This window comes from Xiphophorus hellerii, chromosome 14 (assembly GCF_003331165.1).
Source record: "Xiphophorus hellerii strain 12219 chromosome 14, Xiphophorus_hellerii-4.1, whole genome shotgun sequence".
Lineage (NCBI taxonomy): Eukaryota > Metazoa > Chordata > Actinopteri > Cyprinodontiformes > Poeciliidae > Xiphophorus > Xiphophorus hellerii.
In genome coordinates, this window is record NC_045685.1 from 24,235,114 (window position 1) to 24,260,130 (window position 25,017).

A 25,017-nucleotide genomic window follows, 5' to 3' on the forward strand; every position below is an offset into this window, starting at 1 on the left:
ATATCTCACAACATTGATAAAAGGTTTATATATTTAAGTGAGTGAAACACAGTATTAAAGTAATTACACAAACACACGGATGTTTCCAAGCCTTTTATTTCTGTTAATTATGAGGATTTTCTGCAGCTAAGTAAAGAAGAGCATTTATTTTTAGAATATTACATCATTCTGACTAATGAAAAAATTACTTCAGAGTGTGAGTTTGGAGTCAGTTATCAAAAGGTATTTATTCTTACAAAAGAACCATATTGGAACATCTAATGAATTTTTTTGACTATGATCGTTTTAGTTTGTAAAACAGTCTAATGTTATATCAGGTTGTAGTTTTGTAGGTTGTGATTCAGTTTTAAAGTTAAACATTGAATGACTACATATATTTTAGAGGAACACAGTGAAATGTTGTTTTGGCTTGAAACTACTAACAATAACAGAATCTTGTGAAAAAAGGTTCATGTTTCCATAGAAAGAAGTGAAAACATGAAAGGTCACTGAAGAGACAAGATGTAAGAAGACAGATAACTTTAATTAAAGACACAAAGACAATTAGTCATTATTTTTGCTTGTATCATCATACATGTACCTGAGCAAAAAAATGTTATTAATCATTCATTTAAAAACATACACAGAAAATATGTTAGAAATATAAAATAACAGAGGAAAACTGTGAAGCCTCCCAAAGGAACAAAAAGTGTTTAACTGAAGCTCCTCCCTGCTAAGAAACAAAAGTCACTTTGCAGCTGTATAAAATACCAATATACTGTTATGAACCTATGAACAAACATTTATGAAAATAAAAATCTCTCTGCTGTTAGCTCTCAATCAAAATCTGACCTGATCTCAATAATATTTGAGTTTTTTTCCTTTCAAACAAACATCACAGCGTTCTATTTCTGGGCTTCAGACATGTGACTCGGATGCTGCAAGACATTCTGATGGGGGTCAGGATGTCTTGACCCCCATCAAGGGTGGTCAAGACAAGGTAGCCATAGACATCAGGATGTCTATGGCTAGAGGTAGGTTATATTTAATTTATTCAGCTTTTTTTTAAAATGGAAGTCCCACTGAACAAACCTATTTTCTGTCCAGGACTCAACACTAAGTTAGCTGCTAACAACATTAGCACTCTGGGGACAACCAAGCTATGGGGTAAAAAATAACAAAATCATACCTTACATGTGAACAGGGCCGTGCAGAGACCTTTGAAGGGGCAGGGGTTCAAAGTTAAAAAGGGGCACATTGAACATGATCTTAAAACACTGTACAGCAACATAACAACAACCCATAATACCTACATTTCTAAGTTACATCTAGTAACGCAGCTATGGAAGACATGTAAAAGAATTGTCTTTTTGCCCTCCAGCGTTGTATGCATGCGCAAAATGTCTGTAAGTAAACAATAACATGCATGGTGTCTGTATTTATACATCATAAGGCAGTGGCTCACCAGCCTCACCACACATCACCGTTTCCCACCCACATGAATCTTCATGTGTTTAAGTAATTGTCTTTTCATCCTGAAACTTTTTCCACAGGTCCCACATGAGAAAAGCTTCTCATGTGTGTGACTTCTCATGATTATTTAATTTATCTTTTCGAGAAAAACCTTTCCCACAGGTCCCACATGAGAAAGGCTTCTCACCTGTGTGAATACTCATGTGATGAATTAAAGACCGTTTTTCACTGTAACTTTTTCCACAGGTTCCACAAGAGAAAGGCTTCTCACCTGTGTGAATACTCATGTGATGAATTAAAGACCGTTTTTCACTGTAACTTTTTCCACAGGTTCCACAAGAGAAAGGCTTCTCACCTGTGTGAATTCTCATATGATTATTTAAAGTTGTTTTCAAGGTGAAACTTTTTCCACAAGTACCACAAGAGAAAGGCTTCTCACCTGTGTGAATTCTCATATGAACATTTAAAGTGTATTTATGGGTGAAACATTTTCCACATGTCCCACAAGAGAAGGGCTTCTCACTTGTGTGAATTTTCATATGATTATTTAATTTATCTTTTCGAGAGAAACTTTTTCCACAGGTTCCACAGGAGAAAGACTTCTCTTCTGTGTGATTTGTCATATGAACATTTAAACTGCCCTTATTGGTGAAACTTTTTCCACAAGCCCCACAAGAGAAAGGCTTCTCACCAGTGTGAATTTTCACATGAACATTTAAATGACCTCTTTTAGAGAAACCTTTTCCACAGGTTCCACAGGAGAAAGGCTTCTCACCTGTGTGAATTCTCATATGAACATTTAAACTGCCCTTATGGGTGAAACTTTTTCCACAAGCCCCACAAGAAAAAGGCTTCTCACCAGTGTGAATTTTCACATGGACATTTAAATGACTTTTTATAGAGAAACCTTTTCCACAGGTTCCACAGGAGAAAGGCTTCTCACCTGTGTGAATTCTCATGTGCCGAGTTAACGTCCCTCTTTCACTGTAACGCTTTCCACAGGACCCACAGGAGAAAGGCTTCTCACCTCTGTGAATTCTCATGTGAACATCTAAATTGCCCTTTCGGGTGAAACTCTTTCCACAAGTCCCACAGGAGAAAGGCTTCTCACCTGTGTGAATTCTCATATGTACATTTAATTGGCCTTTATCGTTGAAACCTTTTCCACAGCTCCCACATGAGAAAGGCTTCTCACCAGTGTGAATTATCATGTGATTATTTAATTGAGCTTTTCGAGAGAAGCTTTTTCCACAGTTCCCACATGTGAAAGGCGTCTCACCTGTGTGAATTATCATGTGCTGAGTTAAATGTCCTTTTTGTGTGAAACGTTTTCCACAGATTGAACAAGTGAAAGGTTTTTCTCCTGTGTGAGTTTTCACGTGTACCATCAAGTTACGGTTTCCAGAAAATGTTTTATCACAAATTTTACAAGAATATAATTTTTGCTCTGCGTGAGCTTTCTTCTGCTTTTTTTGCTTTTCAGTGTCAGTTCTGCTTTTCTGCTCTTTGATTTTCTCAAATCTCTCCTTTTGTTTCTGTTCTTCCTTTCTCTCGTTTCCGGGGTCTTCAGAATTGCTGCCTTCCTGATCCTGGTTCTCATCCTCAGCAGAGCCATGAGAGATGAGTTGGTTCCTCTGTGGTTCTGTTTCATTGTGGATTCTTTGCACATTAAGAGGATTCACCAAAATGTCATCAGTCTCCTGTTTCAGCACAAGATGCTCTTCATCCTGACTGATGCAGAGTTGCTTCTCTTCCTCTTTGGACTCTTGATGTTCTGGTTCTTCTTTATCTGAAGTGAACTTCCTCTCCTGGTTGCTGAATTCATTGAGAACCTCCTCCTCTTTACACACCCAGCACTGTGAGAGATCTGCACAAAACACAAAACAAAAGCTTTTAAATATGAGTAAAAGAAGGAAGTATTGATTTTAATCACTTAAAGCCTTTTCAAGTGATCCAAAGACTAAAATTACAAATGTATAATTATGAAAATGTACTTAACCACTTTAGTCTTTCTGACTGGAAGGGGTCAAGAAATCAGTCAAAACATACTATGGATCTCCAGGCGAGAAAGCAAGATGGCGATAATTAAACCTAGTGGCTCCAAGACAAAAATAGTTCAAACAGCAGCTTGATTTAGTCCTGTTATAGTTCCTTAGAGTCTTATACATAATTCTATGCTGAAAACATTTAATGCATAGAGCAGCTTGTTTTCTAATGCACATTAAAAAAGAAACTGAGCACTTTAAACCCTGTTGATGGTTTTGGTTTCATGTCTTCATTCCGATCCTCATTTGCATAAACATCTGTTCTTTATTATTGTAGCAACAAAAATTAAAGTTGTAAGCAACCTCGATTGGTCCATTCGCCTCAACAACGCTCTGGCGTATGTTGCAATGACAAACCCATCGGCGCTTTGCATTCCAATCAATTCTGCAAATCGCCACCAAGCAGAACATTGAGAAAGACTCTGTATTATGTTCAGTCAGGCTCAGTTCAGCTCCAATGATAAAGTTTTGGCAGAAACCAAACCTTCTTGACAGAAGTTAAAGCCAATTCCTGTTTGGTGGAATAGAAGTAATTACTATGAAGTAAAGTCAGGTTTCCAAAACAAGAGAGAAAGGGAGAAAAAAGCAAGTGTCGATTTTTCACACAGTTTTTTCCAAGAGAGGTGGGTAGACTGCAGGGTTTCCCCCAGAAAACATGCTAAGCCCGGTGGGAGGGGCGCCGAGGCGGTCCACCGTGTTTTTGTATTAAAAGATATTAATTAGACAGTAAAAATAAAAATATTACTGGGTAATTATATGTTAAGGGAAAACATTGCCAGTGAAAAAATATTTAAACCCACAACTAGTCTTAAAAACATCTAATCTCTTTTTTTTTTGTTTTTTTTTCCTTTTCTTTGGACGGAGACCCCGCTCTGCTGTCTTGTATTGTTTGGGCTGTCTTTGTTTATTGCTGGCAGATATGTGGAGATGCTCAGCCTGCTTTTCCTTTTTGAAGATGTCATATGTCGCACAACATTGATAGTGTTAGGGCAGATATAGGTGTAACACCAACATGTTTCATTACCTGGAATGTGAGAGGGATGAATGGGCCTAACAAGAGAGCAAAGATTTTTTCTCACTTAAAGAGACTGAATGCAGAAATAATATTTCTACAGGAAACTCATTTGAAAATAGCGGACCAAATCAGGCTTTAGAGGAATTGGATTGGACAGAGTTTTCACTCTAACTTTAATAACAAGGCACGAGGGGCGGCCATCCTGATCCACAAAAAAATATTATTTACACCATCTCGGGTCATCTCTGACCCCCAGGGACGATTTGTGATGGTAGCTGGGTCGCTGTTTAACTCTCCTGTAATTCTAGCTAGTATTTATGCCCCAAACTGGGATGATGTGGGCTTTATACATAAACTCACTTCTCTTTTCCCAGACTTAAATAGACATAGTCTTATTCTATCGGGGGACTTCAACACGGTCATGGACCCAACTATGGACCGCTCTAGCCCTAGAAACTTAACTCGCTCTAAAATGTCTCTTGCCCTCGGTGAGTTTGCTGATAAGGCAGGTTGGGTTGACCCATGGAGGTTCTTTAATCCTAACAAAAAAGAATTCTCCTATTTTTCACATGTTCACCACACATACAGTCGTATTGATTTTTTCTTCATTGACAAGACACTTCTCCCTTTTACAAAGAGAATTGAATACAATCCTATTGTTGAATCCGACCATGCGCCGGTCTCCCTGGATATTTTGTTCTCTCAAAATGTCACACAACCAAGAGTTTGGAGATTAGACACTTCTTTACTATCAGACAGTCATTTCTGTGAATTTATTGGTAAAGAAATAGATGAGTTTATATATTTTAACAGATCTGATTCCATATCCCCATCCATATTGTGGGAAACACTTAAAGTAGTTATAAGAGGGAAGATAATTTCTTATTCTATCTCACGGAGTAAGGAAAGAAAGCAAAAAGCAAACGATCTTTTAGTATCAATAAAACAAATTGACCAACAATATTCTACCACTCCAACACCTGAGTTATATAAAGAAAGGGTAACATTGATGACCCAATATGACCTATTGTCAACAGAAATAACTGAAAAACACCAACTTTGGTTAAAAGGACAATATTATGAACATGGGGATAAGGCAGGCCGTCTCTTGGCCTATCAGCTTAAATGTAAAACAGCGTCCCGTCTAATACCTCAGATACGTAATACTCCACAATCTTTCACTGTAGATCCAATAGAGATAAACAACACCTTTAAGGATTTTTATTCCAGACTATACACATCTTGTTCCCCGCAAGACAAATCCAAAATGATTAGCTTTTTAGATAATATTGATATACCACAAGTAGATACGCAAGCCAAAGACAGCCTTGAGGAAGCTATAAAGCTACAAGAGATTATTGATTCCATTCATAAAATGCAGAATGGCAAATCACCTGGACCTGACGGTTATACCGTTGAGTTTTATAAAAAATTTTCTCTTCAACTTGCTCCCCTGCTACTTGAAATGTTTAATCATTCCTTTAATCAGAACCATTTGCCACAAACCCTAACAGAGGCTTCCATTTCACTTCTTTTAAAGCCAGGCAAAGACCCAAATGATTGCGGCTCATATCGACCTATATCTTTGCTCAATGTTGATGTCAAAGTTTTAGCAAAACTGCTAGCATCAAGGCTAGAGAAGGTTGTACCCAACATCGTCTCAACAGAACAAACTGGTTTTATAAAGGGTCGTCAGTCTTTTACAAATATTCGCAAACTTTTAAATATCATTTATTCCCCTGCGTCTGGGGAGATTCCTGAAGTAGTTGCCTCTCTGGACGCGGAAAAAGCATTTGACCGAGTGGAATTTAATTATTTGTTTACTGTACTGGGAAAATTTGGTTTTGGTTTAAATTTTATAACCTGGATACGCTTGTTATATACATCACCCAAAGCATCTGTTCTTACAAATAAGATATCTTCCCATTTATTTTCTCTCTCAAGGGGCACACGCCAGGGTTGCCCTCTAAGCCCACTTTTATTTGCATTAGCTATTGAGCCTTTATCAATAAAATTAAGGACAACCCCTAATTTCTTCGGTATTCGTAGGTTTGATACTGAATATAAAATTTCTTTATATGCCGATGATTTACTTTTGTATATTTCTGACCCAGTGTCATGTATTCCTACTATTGTCAATATTCTTAATGACTTTGGAAGTTTTTCAGGTTACAAATTAAACTTCTCTAAAAGTGAATGCTTTCCAATTAACTACCTAGCCCTTCAGCTACCAGACAATGCGCTCCCCTTTCATATATCAAAGTCCGGATTTAAATATTTAGGCATATACATCACCCGTACGTTCTCTGATCTTTATGGAAAGAATTTCAAACCTCTCTTGCTTAAATTGGAGGCTGATTTTCAGAGATGGTCCGGTCTCTACTTATCTCTTCCGGGCAGAATTAACAGTATAAAAATGAATGTATTACCCCTCTTTTGTATTTGTTTCAGTGTCTCCCAATATTTCTGCCTAAGTCTTTTTTCCAGTCTTTAAATAAATTGTTCTCCTCTTTTCTCTGGGCAAATAAAAATGCTAGAGTTCGCAGAGAGTTTCTAGAAAGGCCCAGAGATAAAGGCGGTCTGGCTTTACCTAATATGAGAAACTATTACTGGGCATCTAATATCCAAAAAATTATATATTGGTATCAAAGCCCGCAGCTGGATTGGTGTAGGATTGAAGCAAACTCCTGCACCTCTTCCTCTCTTTCTGCTTTGGTTACTACTGGATTACCACTTTCACCCTTTAAATTCACCCATAATCCTGTAGTATCCTCCTCTCTTAGGATATGGATACAATTCAGACAACACTTTAATTTAAAAGAATTTTCTTTATATAGCCCTATTTGTAATAATCACCTTTTCCCGGCTGCCAGGATGGATCACACCTTCGCTTTATGGAGGAGGAATGGTTTGAAAACTTGTGACCATTTTTATATAGACGGTGTTTTTGCCAACTTCACTGACCTCTCGGCCAAATTTCAATTACAAAAAACTGATCTTTTTAGATATTTCCAGGTCCGTCATTTTATTCAAAGTCAAAGTCCAGTATTTCCTGCCTCTCCAGCAGACTCGGGGCTTGAGAGGATTTTGCGTAACCCTTTGTATCTCAGGAGGCACATAGCAAACATCTCAAATATAATAACATCTCTTCAGGAAACAACACTAGATGAGCTTAGAATTGCATGGTCTGAAGAACTTGGTTCTGTTATTTCTGAACATTTCTGGGAACGTGCTCTGGAAAGAATCAATGGAACATCGTCCTGTGCACGGCTTAGCCTTATACAGTTAAAAATCCTCCATAGAACTTACTATACCAAATCTAAACTCTCAAGAATTTATAAGGACATTGATGACAGATGTGAGCGGTGCCATTCTGCCCCAGCAAATATGACCCATATGTTTTGGAATTGCCAGAAATTAACCGAATTTTGGTCATCCATCTGTAAAACATTGAATGAAGCGTTTAATACCAAAATCAAACCGTTTGCAGGATTGGCCATCTTTGGAGTATTGCTTGAGGAGCACATGCTATCTACTGATCAAATGAATGCGTTCGCCTTTGCTTCCTTGGTAGCCCGTAGACTTATAGTCTTACTCTGGAAATCCTCTGAACCACCTAAAGTCTCGGTTTGGCTCACTGATTTAATGTCTCTCTTGAAATTAGAAAAAATTAAATACTTTATTAGAGGCTCAACAAGACAATTTCACAGGGTGTGGGACCCTATGATGGAATACTTTAAAAATCTTAAAAATATAGAATCACCTCCATAAGCCTATAGAGCCCTAAGATGTGTATGTATATGTTTGTATGTATCTATATATATGTATGTATGAATATATATATATATAATTGATGATGACAAATTGTTGTATTGTCGACACGTAATGCTCCCTGTCATTTTTTATTTTTTTTTTCTTTCTTTCTCTTCTGTTGAATGTGGGTGGGTGGGTGGGGTCGGGTTGTTAAAAGATAAAGCAAATTTAACCCATGTTACCGTATTTTTATGTACCTTACATTGTACTTTTTTTTTGAATAAAAATATAAATAAAAAAAAAATAAAAAAAAAACAACTAATCAAAGAATACAAATAAAATTAATATCAATTATTTTCACTTCTGTTTAACACAAATTAAGTCAGCGGCTCCATAAGGCTCTTCAGGGGCCCATAAATGCTAATATTTTAACACAAACCACACATTCATAAATGTAACATTTGTTTATCCACATCATCAATGTTGCTGAATTTGATTGAATGGTTTCAGCATACATAAATTAATTTAAATTGTTTAACATTTAAATGTAAGATTTTAAGGAGCTGACAAGTTTACTTTCTAAAAGTTTAAAGAACAATATTCATAGTTAGATTGTTTTATTATCATAACAATCAGATGCTGTGAGTTTAATCTTTGAGTTTGAGCTCTATTTGTTCAAAAATACGAACAGAGCTTTGGAACGTGACGTCACTGCTCTAGGCGTAGGGATATGAGCGCCATCTTGTGAGGCCATATACATAACCGAGAAAACCACTGTCTCACAGATATTTTGAATTTTTGAATCTAAGTTACTTGATATTATTTAGCAATGGTTCGAACTTGCTGCATTTTTGGATGTAATGTCCGATCACACGACCGAGACGGTAAAAAGATTTTAAAACAGACTTTAGTTTCACTGTTTTTCTGTCTGTAAACAACGCGAGTAGGCTAAACTATCGGAGCTAACGAAAAGGAGACAAATATCCCGGGTATCAGCGGTGAGACGTCCTGATGTTACCTTCTCCAACATCCCAAGATATCTACAAGTTTGCTCCAGACATCTCCATTCTGGTGAGTGTTTAAATTCACTTTTTTGGTGTTGTGTCATAATCGTTTTATGTACAATAGTCCGAGTTTTGTCAGTGGATATCGAGGTTATTCCATTATTGTGAAGTAAACTATTTTACTAGTGTTATAAAATTTACAGCATTAATACTGATGTGTTCTGATTCGTCCTCTTCAAGGCAAACCGACGTATGAAATATATTAGCTCAATCCAGGCTGAATCTGGGTCACTGCGAGGTAAACGCCACAACATCGGACCGACATGCGCGTCAATTAATGAGGCAATACAGCAAGACCATGGTGGACCAACAAGTTAGAGAGAATTACTGTGTTTTCATGATTTACCCCAGAAGAGGTAAATCATAAAAACACAGTAGGGGAGGCTATAGAAGAGGAGCAAGTTGGAGAGGCTGAGGAGGAAACCCCAGGAGAAGAGCTCAGCAAGGCTGCAGACTCTGGAGAGGAACATGAACCATTCGTGTTGAATTATGTGTCAGTTGGAAGTGTCTGTTTTCTGTCATTTAATCATTTAATGTGGTAAAACATTCATGAAACGTTTGATTCAAGTACTTCAAGTTGCAGGTAAACAGGTGATGAAATGAATCACATTTTAAGTAAAAATTTGATATTTAAAATATTTCAGGTAATAAACGTACATGTAATGGAAGATTATATTTTTAAATAAACATTTTATGTGATTAAAGTAAACAATTATATAATAAGATATTTTGCAGTAAACATTTAATATAAGCAATCAAACCAGATGAAAGAGCATTAAATCTTTAAATATTTAATGTGTAATTAAACAGTTCAGAGTAAAATGTAAAGGTGACAAGTAAATGTTATGAAATAGAAAAAACTTTAAGTAAATATTTGTTGTATTTAACATATTTCAGGTAAGAAGTGAACATGTAATGAAATAGATCCTGACCTAGAATTTTATGTAATTGAACATTACAGGTAACAAATACATTTTATGAAATTTTTTTAAAAATATAAAATTAGTTAAAAAATAAAAAATCTGGGTGTAATAATGTAATAAAGATGGGTGTGCTTCATCTATACAGCCTAGTAGAACAATTTCACACTGATTTTCAGTTATTGAAGAAAACATTATTCAATATTAAAATAATTTAAAATATTGAATATGACTTAAATTTTAATAGAGGATAGTGTGCCTCCTGTAATAGTATGAATTACCACTTTTTTGTATCAGTTGGTCACAAGGCGTTTATTTACAGGAGTGTTTGGTTCAGAAATGGACGGTCCCTATGTGAACCTCTGAGCGTTGAGGAGGGAGCGGTAGAGAACAGCTGGCCGGAATCAGCGTTCATAAATCGGATCAACCTTGAGCTAAACGCCCCTCACTCCACGGAGCGCGGATATCCAATATCCAACTTGAAAACAACTTCACTGCGGTCGGTAACACAATGAAGACGCTGGAATAAAGTTTGTTTTGGTCTGTCGCCTTACAAGATGGCGCCAAGCGACGTAAACGTCACACGCAGTGACGTCAGTTCCAAAGCTCTATTAGAAAACTGCAATTATAGCAGATTGTTTTTAGGTTGGCCAATTAAACTACTCCCCCTCTCCCAGATTAAATCTAACACAGAAGCTGTTAGAGATGCTGATGTTTTAAGCAGCAAGAGGTGCCCTAAGTCAGATTCTGCTCCAGGCCTCGTACAGCCTTGGACCGGCCCTGCATGAGGAGTTGAATCCGCTGCACTGCGCAGAAATGCGCAACAAACGGGAGATTTAATTAAAGGCTGCTAATTTGGCTCTGGTATCTCTGCCATTTGTGTCTGTTGAGTTTTTAGTATGCATCACAGAAATTGTTCTGGCTGCTCAAGTTTGTGGGACGAGTTTTTCGGATCTTCCTGCGGCCGCGCACATTAACTCTGGCTGACTAAGCACAAAGCATTTGATATGGTTTGATGCATTAAGTAACTGGAAAAATTATACTAAAAATAATAAAATAATTAGGGTTGTTGTAAACAAATATTTTAGTAATTGAGTAATCTATTGATTATTCTTATGATTGATAGAGTAATCAGATTTTAAAAAATGATAAAATAAAATATTGGTAAATCTGGTATAACACCAGTGTTACTATCATATATTAATATCAGTCCAATGTTTCATTTTTGAGCTTCCCTAACAGTTACGTTTTTTTAGTTTAGAAAATTAACCTGTAACAATAATGTCTCACTTTCTAAGTTAACCTGAAGAAAAGTTATACAAAGATCTGAAATTATATTAGCTACTGTACTAACCTTCATTATGCTGCACTACAAGCATATTATCTCCTGGACATGAAATATCATGTTTATGCAATATAATTATTACGTTCATACAATATAATTATTACGTTCATACAATAGATAATCATGTTCGTACAACTATCACCATGATAAGAATAAAATTTTGTAGTAAATACATTTTTTGCACCATTGAGTTAAGAATATATAAACACGTCTCTTTAAATGTATTGTTAAGTTGCACAAAATTCGAGACCAAACTTCAGCTTTAAAAGAGAACAAACACAGCTTTAATTAACATTTGCAAATGGAGAAAACATACAAAGCTCACATCTCAGTGAGAATCGGATGAGTTCTGACTTGGGGCTGAACGTCCCCTCATTTACATAGGATACATCACACATTACTTAGTCACACCCCCTGACTCAAGTGTCAGGTAAAAATCTATACGTTACTTATCTGTAAGTTTCAGTGGAGCAGAGTTGCATACACATTCACAGCTCAATGTAAGGCGTTTCTCCAAGAAGGCCTCTCTGCTGATGGCTAAACAGATACTAGAAACTGAATTTCTACAATCTACGCTTATCACCTTAGCCATGTCTTCACATTTCTAACTGCTGAACACCCTGGTCTTCACTTATTTGAGGAGGGTCAGAAGAGCATACATTCTGTTGAGCTGCAACTGAGTGCAAATCTTTAATAAAAACATCATAAAGTGTACATTCAAATTTATTTAAACTTGTCTACTAAATTTTTCCTTCACAGTATATATCAGAAATTTTAAATTGACATTTGTGACTGTATCCAAAAAAGACCAGGGACATCCATCCATCCATCCATCCATCCATCCATTTTCTAACACCCCTGTCCCTAGTGGGGTTGGGAGGTGCTGGTGCGCGGGGTCACCCTGGACAGGTCGCCAGTCTGTCGCAGGGCGACACAGAGACAGTGCAATAATATTAGCCTGCATTATCTTTTCCTCTCAGGTTAGGGCGCTGCCTTGCTGCGCAAGCATTAGTTTTTTCCCTAAAATAAGCTTTTAGATATTTTTCTTAATTATTAGCCATGTTTAGGACACTGAATGTAGGAAGTCCATGTAAGACAACATTCTAATGATAGCCCACATGCTACTGGCAGCATTTAGGTTTACATTAGCATTTTGGCTCATTTTAGATTATACACTAATTTTAACTAACTGAATGGTGCAAGTCCATGTTAGTCAACATGCTTGTGACTCTCCACAGGCTATTGACTACTATTTAGCTAAGCTTAGCATTGATGCTAATTGTTAGCATTGAATAGCATTGCTGGGTCCAAACTAACGGGCCCACTTTGGCAGGCCCCGATTAAATTTCTCCAGGAATTTTCTACTTCTGCTTAATATTTACAATTTGAGCTGATTCCTTAAATATGTTTCCGAACACAACGATTATTTATCTGTCTAAAAACTCTCTTTAAGCTGATAAATCAGTAAAACATGAAGTGTTTCGTACCTATCCGGTGTAAGATGATCCTCGGTATCCGGGTAAAATCCATCAGTCTGCGCTGATCCTCCATCTCTTCCTCGATCTTAACGTTGATTTCTTTCAACTCTGTGAATGTTTCTCCAGCAGGAGTTACCTGCTCGTTGATAAACTCTCTCTGAGGCGGAACTGAAGATATTTTCACTGAAAACACGGAAATATTTAGCTTAAACTCAAACTCTTCTTCAAATCACCGTCTAACAAAGGAAAAGCTAAGGCTAGCCCGTGTGCTCTGATTTTATCGTCCCCGCCTTCTTTTTCTTCTTCTTCTTGTTTTATGGCGGCTGGCAAACAACTTACAGGTGCATTACCGCCACCTTCCAGGTTGGAGTAGGGATCACACGCTTATACCCTCCCCATAATACCCGTTCTTCTTAGAAATCTAAAAACACTCTCAAATATTATGTCTCCTGATGATTTCTGAAATATTTCGTCTAAATCTAATTTACAATTATTCAACTCATTAACCAACATCTCTCTCTCCCTTACATACTTATTGCATTCTAAAAATACATGCTGTATTGTTTCCATCTCTCCACAATATTTATAACAACCTGTACTGTGTTTATTAATTAACTTAAGAGTACTATTTAACCTTGTGTGCCCAAATCTGATTCTGGAAATAATATCTTCTTCCCTTCTATTCCTATTACCTTTTCTATACCCCCCAACTCTTTTTTGAATTTTATAATAAAATCTCCCTTTTTCTCCTCTATCCCACTGTTCTTGCCATTTTTCCTTCATGTACTCCTTAACAACACTTTTTATCTCATTCCTACTTATTTTAATATTTAACTCAACAATTTCCTTATTAGAGGCTCTCTTAGCAAAACTATCTGCCAATTCATTTCGTACAACATCGATGTGAGCAGGAATCCAAATTAATTTAATCTGAGATCCTATCTTCTTAACCCTGAAAATTATCCTGAACTATATCCTCTATAATATCTTGCCTAACTTCCGATTTCATTCCTTGTATACTAATTAATGCACTACTAGAATCTGAACAAATTACAAACTTTCCTCTTCCTATTCCCTCTATCCATTCTAAGGCTATTAAGATTGCCATTAATTCGCCTGTATACACTGTTAGTTTATCACTAATTCTTTTATTTTCCATAACATTTAAATCTGGAGCAATAAATGCTATCCCTACTTGATTATTTGACATTTTTGAAGCGTCTGTATATACTTGGGTATATTTTGAATATCCTTTATTAATATAACTTTCCACTTCATTCTTTTCCATCTCTCTTCCCTTTTCCAATAATTTTAAGTCAACTTCAGCCTGTTCTAAAACCCATGGTGGGATGGCAGGAGAGACAACTACCGAACTAATTTGAACTTTATAAACTTCCATTTTCCACTTGATACTCTGAACTAATTTCCCCTTCTATTTTCACTCTTATCTTTCTTTCAGTTAAGAAATTTTTAATTTGAACTTTATCAATCCCAATTTCTTTTATTTTATTTAAAATTACCCATCCAAAACTATTCGTATTCTTTTTTTCTTTTTCCTGACAAGGTTTTAGCGTTAAATATGGAGGGATAAGTTTTGGCATGAACCTTTAATATCTCCGCCCTAACTTCATGTTCCAAACATATTGCTGGATCAATCGTACTTCTTCCTTTCCTAAATCCAAATTGGTATTCCTTTATCTTCCCCTTGGATTCTAAGAAATATACTAACCTATTATTTACCATTTTCTCCATAACTTTACCTAAACACGACGTTAGGGCTATTGGTCTATAACTTTCAGTTAAACATGGATCTTTCCCAGGTTTGCATATAGGAATAATAATAGCTTCCTTCCAGTTATCAGGCAAAACTATACTATAAACTATACTATAAACTATATAACTATATCAAGTTGTAGTTTTGTAGGTTGTGATTCAGTTTTAAAGTTAAACACTGAATGACTACATATATTTTAGAGGAACACAGTGAAATGTTGTTTTGACCTGAAAATATTAATAATAACAGAATCTTGTGAAAAAAGGTTCATGTTTCCATAGAAAGAAGTGAAAACATGAAAGGTCACTGAAGAGACAAGATGTAAGAAGAAGACAGATAACTTTAATTAAAGCCACAAAGACAAAGTAATTATTTTGCTTGTATCATCATACATGTACCTGAGCAAAGAGATGTTATTAATCACTCATTTAAAAACATACAAAGAAAATATGTTAGAAATATAAAATAACAAAGGAAAACACTGTGAAGCCTCCCAAAGGAACAAAATGTGTTTAACTGAAGCTCCTCCCTGCTAAGAAACAAAAGTCATTTTGCAGCTGTATAAAATACCAATATACTGTTATGAACCTGGTTGTGTAGAGCATGTACAAACACATTTTCACAGCAGAATTTTAACAATGACTTCTGAGGAACAAACATTTGGGAAAATAAAAATCTCTCTGCTGTTAGCTCTCAATCAAAATGTGATTTTGATTGAGATCTCAGTAATCTCAATAATATTTGAGTTTTCTTCCTTTCAAACAAACATCACAGCGTTCAATTTCTGGGCTTCAGACATGTGACTCGGATGCTGCAAGAAATTTTGATGGGGGTCAGGAAAAGACTGTATGGCTGGGTAGGTTATATTTAATTTATTCAGCTTTTTTTCTAGCATGGAAGTCCCACTGAATAAACCTATTTTCTGTCCAGGACTCAACACTAAGTTAGCTGCTAACAACATTAGCACTCTGGGGACAACCAAGCTATGGGGTAAAAAATAACAAAATCTTACCTTACATGTGAACAGGGCCATGCAGAGACCTTTGAATGGGCAGGGGTTCAAAGTTAAAAAGGGGCACATTGAACAAGATCTTAAAACACTGTACAGCAACATAACAAAAACCCATAATACCTACATTTCTAAGTTACATCTAGTTAACTCAGCTATGGAAAACATGTAAAAGAATTGTCTTTTTGCCCTCCAGTGTTGTATGCATGCGCAAAATGTCTGCACGTAAACAATAACATGCATGATGTCTGTATTTATACATCATAAGGCAGTGCCTCACCAGCTATGAACCTCACCGCACATCACTGTTTCGCACCCACATGAATCTTCATGTGTTTAAGTAATTGTCTTTTCATCCTGAAACTTTTTCCACAGGTCCCACATGAGAAAGGCTTCTCACCTGTGTGAATACTCATGTGCCGAGTTAAAGTCGTTCTTAGACGGTAATTCTTCCCACAGTTCCCACATGAGAAAGGCTTCTCTCCTGTGTGAATTCTCATGTGCTGAGTTAAAGTCCTTCTGTCACTGTAACTTTTTCCACAGGTTCCACAAGAGAAAGGCTTCTCACCTGTGTGAATTCTCATATGATTATTTAAAGTTGTTTTCCAGGTGAAACGTTTTCCACATGTACCACAAGAGAAAGGCTTCTCACCTGTGTGAATTCTCATGTGCTGAATTAAAGTCCTTCTGTCACTGTAACTTTTTCCACAGGTTCCACAAGAGAAAGGCTTCTCACCTGTGTGAATTCTCATATGATTATTTAAAGTTGTTTTCAAGGTGAAACTTTTTCCACATGTACCACAAGAGAAAGGCCTCTCACCTGTGTGAATTCTCATGTGAACATTTAAATGAACTTTTTTAGAGAAACTTTTTCCACAGGTTCCACAGGTGAAAGGCTTCTCACCTGTGTGAATTCTCATATGAACATTTAAACTGCCCTTACGGGTGAAACTTTTTCCACAAGCCCCACAAGAGAAAGGCTTCTCACCTGTGTGAATTATCATATGAACATATAAACTGCCCTTACGGGTGAAACTTTTTCCACAAGCCCCACAAGAGAAAGGCTTCTCACCTGTGTGAATTCTCATGTGCTGAATTAAGGTCCTTCTGTCACTGTAACATTTTCCACATGTTCCACAAGAGAAAGGCTTTTCACCTGTGTGAATTCTCATATGACTATGTAAAGTTGTTTTCAAGGTGAAACTTTTTCCACATATCCCACAAGAGAAGGGTTTCTCACTTGTGTGAATTTTCATATGATTATTTAATTTATCTTTTCGAGAGAAACTTTTTCCACATGTTCCACAAGAGAAAGGCTTTTCACCTGTGTGAATTCTCATATGACTATGTAAAGTTGTTTTCAAGGTGAAACTTTTTCCACATATCCCACAAGAGAAGGGTTTCTCACTTGTGTGAATTTTCATATGATTATTTAATTTATCTTTTCGAGAGAAACCTTTTCCACAAGTACCACAAGAGAAAGGCTTCTCACCTGTGTGAATTCTCATATGAACATTTAAAGTGTCTTTATGGGTAAAACTTTTTCCACAAGTCCCACAAGAGAAAGGCTTCTCACCTGTGTGAATTCTCATATGAACATTTAAACTGCCCTTATTGGTGAAACTTTTTCCACAAGCCCCACAAGAGAAAGGCTTCTCACCAGTGTGAATTTTCACATGAACATTTAAATGACCTCTTTTAGAGAAACCTTTTCCACAGGTTCCACAGGAGAAAGGCTTCTCACCTGTGTGAATTATCATGTGCTGAGTTAACATCCGTCTGTCACTGTAACTCTTTCCACAGCTCCCACAGGAGAAAGGCTTCTCACCAGTGTGAATTTTCACATGAACTTTTAAATTACTTTTTATAGAGAAACCTTTTCCACAGGTTCCACAGGAGAAAGGCTTCTCACCTGTGTGAAATCTCATATGAACATTTAAACTGCCCTTACGGGTGAAACTTTTTCCACAAGCCCCACAAGAGAAAGGCTTCTCACCTGTGTGAATTCTCATGTGCTGAGTTAAATGTCCGTTTTGTGTGAAATGTTTTCCACAGATTGAACAAGTGAAAGGTTTCTCTCCTGTGTGAGTTTTCACGTGTACCATGAAATTACGGTTTCCAGAAAATGTTCTATCACAAATTTTACAAGAATATAATTTTTGCTCTGCGTGAGCTTTCTTGTGCTTTTTTTGCTTTTCAGTGTCAGTTCTGCCTTTCGGCTCTTTGATTTTCTCATATCTCTCCTTTTGTTTCTGTTTATCCTTTCTCTCTTTTCCTGGGTCTTCAGAATTGCTTCCTTCCTGATCCTGGTTCTCATCCTCAGGAGAGCCATGAGAGATGAGTTGGTTCCTCTGTGGTTCTGTTTCATTGTGGATTCTTTGCACATTAAGAGGATTCACCAAAATGTCATCAGTCTCCTGTTTCAGCACAAGATGCTCTTCATCCTGACTGATGCAGAGTTGCTTCTCTTCCTCTTTGGACTCTTGATGTTCTGGTTCTTCTTTATCTGAAGTGGACTTCCTCTCCTGGTTGCTGAATTCATTGAGAACCTCCTCCTCTTTACACACCCAGCACTGTGAGAGATCTGCACAAAACACAAAACAAAAGCTTTTAAATGTGAGTAAAAGAAGGAAGTATTGATTTTATTCACTTAAAGCCTTTTCAAGTGATACAAAGACTAAAATTACAAATTTATAATTATGAAAATGTACTTAACCACTTTAGTCTTTCTGACTGGAAGGGGTCAAGAAATCAGTCAAAACATACTATGGATCTCCAGGCGAGAAAGCAAGATGGCGATAATTAAACCTAGTGGCTCCAAGACAAAAATAGTTCAAACAGCAGCTTGATTTAGTCCTGTTATAGTTCCTTAGAGTCTTATACATAATTCTATGCTGAAAACATTTAATGCATAGAGCAGCTTGTTTTCTAATGCACATTAAAAAAGAAACTGAGCACTTTAAACCCTGTTGATGGTTTTGGTTTCATGTCTTCATTCCGATCCTCATTTGCATAAACATCTGTTCTTTATTACTGTAGCAACAAAAATTAAAGTTGTAAGCAACCTCGAATGGCCCATGCGCCTCAACAACGCTCTAGCGTATGTTGCAATGACAAACCCATCGGCGCTTTGCAATTCCAATCAATTCTGCAAATCGCCACCAAGCAGAACATTGAGAAAGACTCTGTATTATGTTCAGTCAGGCTCAGTTCAGCTCCATTGATAAAGTTTTGGCAGAAACCAAACCTTCTTGACAGAAGTTAAAGCCAATTCCTGTTTGGTGGAATAGAAGTAATTACCATGAAGTAAAGTCAGGTTTCCAAAACAAGAGAGAAAGGGAGAAAAAAGCAAGTGTTTTCACACAGTTTTTTCCAAGAGACGTGGGTAGACTGCAGGGTTTCTCCCAGAAAACTTGCTAAGGCCGGTGGGCGGGGCGCCGAGGCGGTCCACCGTGTTTTTGTATAAAAAGATATTAAGTAGACAGTAAAAGTAAAAATATTACTGGGTAATTATATGTTAAGGGAAAACATCCATCCATCCATCCATCTTCTTCCGCTTATCCGAGATCGGGTCGCGGGGGTAGCAACTTCAGAAGGGAGGCCCAGACTTCCCTCTCCCCAGCCACTTCTTCTAGCTCTTCCGGGGGAATCCCGAGGCGTTCCCAGGCCAGCCGAGAGACATAGTCCCTCCAGCGTGTCCTGGGTCTTCCCCGGGGCCTCCTCCCGGTGGGACGTGCCCGGAACACCTCACCAGGGAGGCGTCCAGGAGGCATCCTGACCAGATGCCCGAGCCACCTCAACTGGCTCCTCTCGATGTGAAGGAGCAGCGGCTCTACTCTGAGTCCCTCCCGGATGACTGAGCTTCTCACCCTATCTCTAAGGGAGAGCCCAGCCACCCTACAGAGAAAACCCATTTCGGCCGCTTGTATCCGCGATCTCGTTCTTTCGGTCATGACCCAAAGCTCATGACCATAGATGAGGGTGGGAACGTAGATCGACCGGTAAATCGAGAGCCTCGCTTTTTGGCTCAGCTCTCTCTTCACCACGACGGACCGGTACAGCGCCCGCTTGACAGCAGACGCTGCGCCAATCCGCCTGTCGATCTCCCGCTCCCTTCTTCCCCCATTCGTGAACAAGATCCCGAGATACTTCAACTCCTCCACCTGGGGCAGGACACCCCCCTTGACCCGGAGAAGGCACTCCGGGTCACAAACCACACATTCATAAATGTAACATTTGTTTATCCACATCATCAATGTTGCTGAATTTGATTGAATGGTTTCAGCATACATAAATTAATTTAAATTGTTTAACATTTAAATGTAAGATTTTAAGGAGCTGACAAGTTTACTTTCTAAAAGTTCAAAGAACAATATTCATAGTTAGATTATTTTATTATCATAACAATCAGATGCTGTGAGTTTAAGCTCTATTTGTTCAAAAATACAAATAGAGCTTTGGAACGTGACGTCACTGCTCTAGGCGTAGGGATATGAGCGCCATCTTGTGAGGCCATATACATAACCGAGAAAACCACTGTCTCACAGATATTTTGAATTTTTGAATCTAAGTTACTTGAAATTATTTAGCAATGGTTCGAACTTGCTGCGTTTTTGGATGTAATGTCCGATCACACGACCGAGACGGTAAAAAGATTTTAAAACAGACTTTAGTTTCACTGTTTTTCTGTCTGTAAACAACGCGAGTAGGCTAAACTATCGGAGCTAACGAAAAGGAGACAAATATCCCAGGTATCAGCGGTGAGACGTCCTGATGTTACCTTCTCCAACATCCCAAGATATCTACAAGTTTGCTCCAGACATCTCCATTCTGGTGAGTGTTTAAATTCACTTTGTTGGTGTTGTGTCATAATCGTTTTATGTAGCATAGTCCGAGTTTTGTCAGTGGATATCGAGGTTATTCCATTATTGTGAAGTAAACTATTTTACTAGTGTTATAAAATTTACAGCATTAATACTGATATGTGTTCTGATTCGTCCTCTTCAAGGCAAACCGACGTATGAAATATATTAGCTCAATCCAGGCTGAATCTGGGTCACTGCGAGGTAAACGCCACAACATCGGACCGACATGCGCGTCAATTAAAGAGGCAATACAGCAAGACCATGGTGGACCAACAAGTTACAGAGAATTACTGTGTTTTCATGATTTACCCCAGAAGAGGTAAATCATAAAAACACAGTAGGGGAGGCTACAGAAGAGGAGCAAGTTGGAGAGGCTGAGGAGGAAACCCCAGGAGAAGAGCTCAGCAAGGCTGCAGACTCTGGAGAGGAACATGAACCATTTGTGTTGAATTATGTGTTCAGTTGGAAGTGTCTGTTTTCTGTCATTTAATCATTTAATGTGGTAAAACATTCATGAAACGTTTGATTCAAGCACTTCAAGTTGCAGGTAAACAGGTGATGAAATGAATCACATTTTAAGTATAAATTTGATATTTAAAATATTTCAAGTAATAAATGTACATGTAATGGAAGATTATATTTTTAAATAAACATTTTATGTGATTAAAGTAAACAATTATATAATCAGACATTTTGCAGTGAACATTTAATATAAGCAATCAAACCAGATGAAAGAGCATTAAATCTTTAAATATTTAATGTGTAATTAAACAGTTCAGAGTAAAATATAAAGGTGACAAGTAAATGTTATGAAATAGAAAAAACTTTAAGTAAATATTTGTTGTATTTAACATATTTCAGGTAAGAAGTGAACATGTAATGAAATAGATCCTGTCCTAGAATTTTATGTAATTGAACATTACAGGTAACAAATACATTTCATGAAATTTTTAAAAATATATAAAATTAGTTAAAAATAAAAAATCTGGGTGTAATAATGTAATAAAGATGGGTGTGCTTCATCTATACAGTCTAGTAGAACAATTTCACACTGATTTTCAGTTATTGAAGAAAACATTATTCAATATTAAAATAATTTAAAATATTGAATATGACTTAAATTTTAATAGAGGATAGTGTGCCTCCTGTAATAGTATGAATTACCACTTTTTACTATCAGTTGGTCACAAGGCGTTTATTTACAGGAGTGTTTGGTTCAGAAATGGACGGTCCCTATGTGAACCTCTGAGCGTTGAGGAGGGAGCCGTAGAGAACAGCTGGCCGCAATCAGCGTTCATAAATCGGATCAACCTTGAGCTAAACGCCCCTCACTCCGCGGAGCGCGGATATCCAATATCCAACTTGAAAACAACTTCACTGCGGTCGGTAACACAATGAAGACGCTGGAATAAAGTTTGTTTTGGTCTGTCGCTATACAAGATGGCGCCAAGCGACGTAAACGTCACACGCAGTGACGTCAGTTCCAATGCTCTATTAGAAAACTGCAATTATAACCGATTGTTTTTAGGTTGGCCAATTAAACTACTCCCCCTCTCCAAGATTAAATCTAACACAGAAGCTGTTAGAGATGCTGATGTTTTAAGCAGCAAGAGGTGCCCTAAGTCAGATTCTGCTCCAGGCCTCGTACAGCCTTGGACCGGCCCTGCATGAGGAGTTGAATCCGCTGCACTGCGCAGAAATGCGCAACAAACGAGAGATTTAATTAAAGGCTGCTAATGTGGCTCTGGTATCTCTGCCATTTGTGTCTGTTGAGTTTTTAGTATGCATCACAGAAATTGTTCTGGCTGCTCAAGTTTGTGGGACGAGTTTTTCGGATCTTCCTGCGGCCGCGCACATTAACTCTGGCTGACTAAGCACAAAGCATTTGATATGGTTTGATGCATTAAGTAACTGGAAAAATTATACTAAAAATAATAAAATAATTAGGGTTGTTGTAAACAAATATTTTAGTAATTGAGTAATCTATTGATTATTCTTATGATTAATAGAGTAATCAGATTTTAAAAAATTATAAAATAAAATATTGGTAAATCTGGCATAACACCAGTGTTACTATCATATATTAATATCAGTCCAATGTTTCATTTTTGAGCTTCCCTAACAGTTACTTTTTTGTAGTTTAGAAAATTAACCTGTAACAATAATGTCTCACTTTCTAAGTTAACCTGAAGAAAAGTTATACAAAGATCTGAAATTATATTAGCTACTGTACTAACCTTCATTATGCTGCACTACAAGCATATTATCTCCTGGACATGAAATATCATGTTTATGCAATATAATTATTACATTCATACAATATAATTATTACGTTCATACAATAGATAATCATGTTCGTACAACTATCACCATGATAAGAATACTATTTTGTAGTAAATACATTTTTTGCACCATCAAGTTAAGAATATATAAACACGTCTCTTTAAATGTATATGAAATTTTAAATTGACATTTGTGACTGTATCCAAAAAAGACCAGGGACATCCATCCATCCATCCATCCATTTTCTAACACCCTTGTCCCTAGTGGGGTTGGGAGGTGCTGGTGCGCGGGGTCACCCTGGACAGGTCGCCAGTCTGTCGCAGGGCGACACAGAGACAGTGCAATAATATTAGCCTGCATTATCTTTTCCTCTCAGGTTAGGGCGCTGCCTTGCTGCGCAAGCATTAGCTTTTTCCCTAAAATAAGCTTTTAGCTATTTTTCTTAATTATTATCCATGTTTAGGACACTGAATGTAGGAAGTCCATGTAAGATAACATTCTAATGATAGCCCACATGCTACTGGCAGCATTTAGGTTTGCATTAGCATTTTGGCTCATTTTAGATTATACACTAATTTTAACAAACTGAATGGTGCAAGTCCATGTTAGTCAACATGCTTGTGACTCTCCACAGGCTATTGATTACTATTTAGCGAAGCTTAGCATTGATGCTAATTGTTAGCATTGAATAGCATTGCTGGGTCCAAACTAACGGGCCCACTTAGGCAGGCCCCGATTAAATTTCTTCAGGAATTTTCTACTTCTGCTTAATATTTACAATTTGAGCCGATTCCTTAAATATGTTTCCGAACACAACGATGATTTATCTGTCTAAAAACTCTCTTTAACCTGATAAATCAGTAAAACATGAAGGTGTTTCGTACCTATCCGGTGTAAGATGATCTGCGGTATCCGGGTAAAATCCATCAGTCTGCGCTGATCCTCCATCTCTTCCTCGATTTTAACGTTGATTTCTTTCCACTCTGTGAATGTTTCTCCAGCAGGAGTTACCTGCTCGTTGATAAACTCTCTCTGAGGCGGAACTGAAGACATTTTCACTGAAAACACGGAAATATTTAGCTTAAACTCAAACTCTTCTTCAAACCACCGTCTAACAAAGGAAAAGCTAAGGCTAGCCCGTGTGCTCTGATTTTATCTTCCCCGCCTTCTTTTTCTTCTTCTTCTTGTTTTATGGCGGCTGGCAAACAACTTACAGGTGCATTACCGCCACCTTCCAGGTTGGAGTATGGATCACACGCTTATACCCTCCCCATAATACCCGTTCTTCTTAGAAATCTAAAAACACTCTCAAATATTATATCTCCTGATGATTTCTGAAATATTTCTTCTAAATCTAATTTACAATTATTCAACTCATTAACCAACATCTCTCTCTCCCTTACATACTTATTGCATTCTAAAAATACATGCTGTATTGTTTCCATCTCTCCACAATATTTATAACAACCTGTACTGTGTTTATTAATTAACTTAAGAGTACTATTTAACCTTGTGTGCCCAAATCTGATTCTGGAAATAATATCTTCTTCCCTTCTATTCCTATTACCTTTTCTATACCCCCCCCCCCCCCCCCCCCCCAACTCTTTTTTGAATTTTATAATAAAATCTCCCTTTTTCTCCTCTATCCCACTGTTCTTGCCATTTTTCCTTCATGTACTCCTTAACAACACTTTTTATCTCATTCCTACTTATTTTAATATTTAACTCAACAATTTCCTTATTAGAGGCTCTCTTAGCAAAACTATCTGCCAATTCATTTCCTACAACATCGATGTGAGCAGGAATCCAAATTAATTTAATCTGAGATCCTTTCTTCTTAACCCTGAAAATTACCTGAACTATATCCTCTATAATATCTTGCCTAACTTCCGATTTCATTCCTTGTATACTAATTAATGCACTACTAGAATCTGAACAAATTACAAACTTTCCTCTTCCTATTCCCTCTATCCATTCTAAGGCTATTAAAATTGCCATTAATTCGCCTGTATAC

At 37.2% G+C, this 25,017-nt stretch overlaps 6 protein-coding genes and 1 long non-coding RNA gene across 19 annotated transcripts in view; 2 read left to right on the top strand and 5 right to left on the bottom strand.

The window, feature by feature from the left end:
• Positions 1-25,017, bottom strand: part of LOC116733095 (oocyte zinc finger protein XlCOF6-like) — a 778,765-nt gene that overhangs the window by 631,760 nt on the left and 121,988 nt on the right. The gene's annotated exons all lie outside the window — the stretch shown is intronic.
• LOC116733104 (gastrula zinc finger protein XlCGF8.2DB-like) overlaps positions 1-25,017 on the bottom strand; it is a 570,370-nt gene that overhangs the window by 432,598 nt on the left and 112,755 nt on the right. The window lies entirely within an intron of this gene.
• Positions 1-25,017, top strand: part of LOC116733103 (immunoglobulin superfamily member 3-like) — a 919,724-nt gene that overhangs the window by 405,872 nt on the left and 488,835 nt on the right. The gene's annotated exons all lie outside the window — the stretch shown is intronic.
• The window catches only part of LOC116733131 (butyrophilin-like protein 8), a 766,651-nt gene that overhangs the window by 241,828 nt on the left and 499,806 nt on the right, over positions 1-25,017 (bottom strand). The gene's annotated exons all lie outside the window — the stretch shown is intronic.
• Positions 106-15,379, top strand: LOC116733165 (uncharacterized). Its single transcript, XR_004341963.1, has 2 exons — positions 106-332; positions 14,997-15,379. It is a non-coding gene; the product is annotated as an uncharacterized LOC116733165 (long non-coding RNA).
• LOC116733122 (gastrula zinc finger protein XlCGF57.1-like) lies at positions 868-2,707 on the bottom strand. The gene has a single exon (XM_032583853.1). The coding sequence runs from the start codon at positions 2,661-2,663 to the stop codon at positions 1,554-1,556; it is 1,110 nt and encodes a 369-aa protein (XP_032439744.1). The 5' UTR covers positions 2,664-2,707; the 3' UTR covers positions 868-1,553.
• Positions 15,169-23,973, bottom strand: LOC116733099 (oocyte zinc finger protein XlCOF6-like). The gene is made up of 3 exons (XM_032583805.1): positions 23,888-23,973; positions 16,592-18,439; positions 15,169-16,507 (listed from the first exon to the last, which is right to left on the bottom strand). Exons 1-3 carry the CDS (start codon positions 23,949-23,951, stop codon positions 16,158-16,160), a joined length of 2,262 nt encoding a protein of 753 aa, XP_032439696.1. The 5' UTR covers positions 23,952-23,973; the 3' UTR covers positions 15,169-16,157.

Coding starts and splice junctions, on each gene's coding strand:
- LOC116733099 (XM_032583805.1), bottom strand. CDS start 23,951: ATGGAGGATCAGCGCAGACTGATGGATTTTACCCGGATACCGCAGATC. Junction 18,440..23,887: donor GATCATCTTACACCGGATAG/GTACGAAACACC, acceptor TGTTTTGTGCAG/ATCTCTCACAGTGCTGGGTG. Junction 16,508..16,591: donor TCATATGAGAATTCACACAG/GTGAGAAGCCTT, acceptor GAATTCACACAG/GTGAGAAGCCTTTCTCTTGT.
- LOC116733122 (XM_032583853.1), bottom strand. CDS start 2,663: ATGATAATTCACACTGGTGAGAAGCCTTTCTCATGTGGGAGCTGTGGA.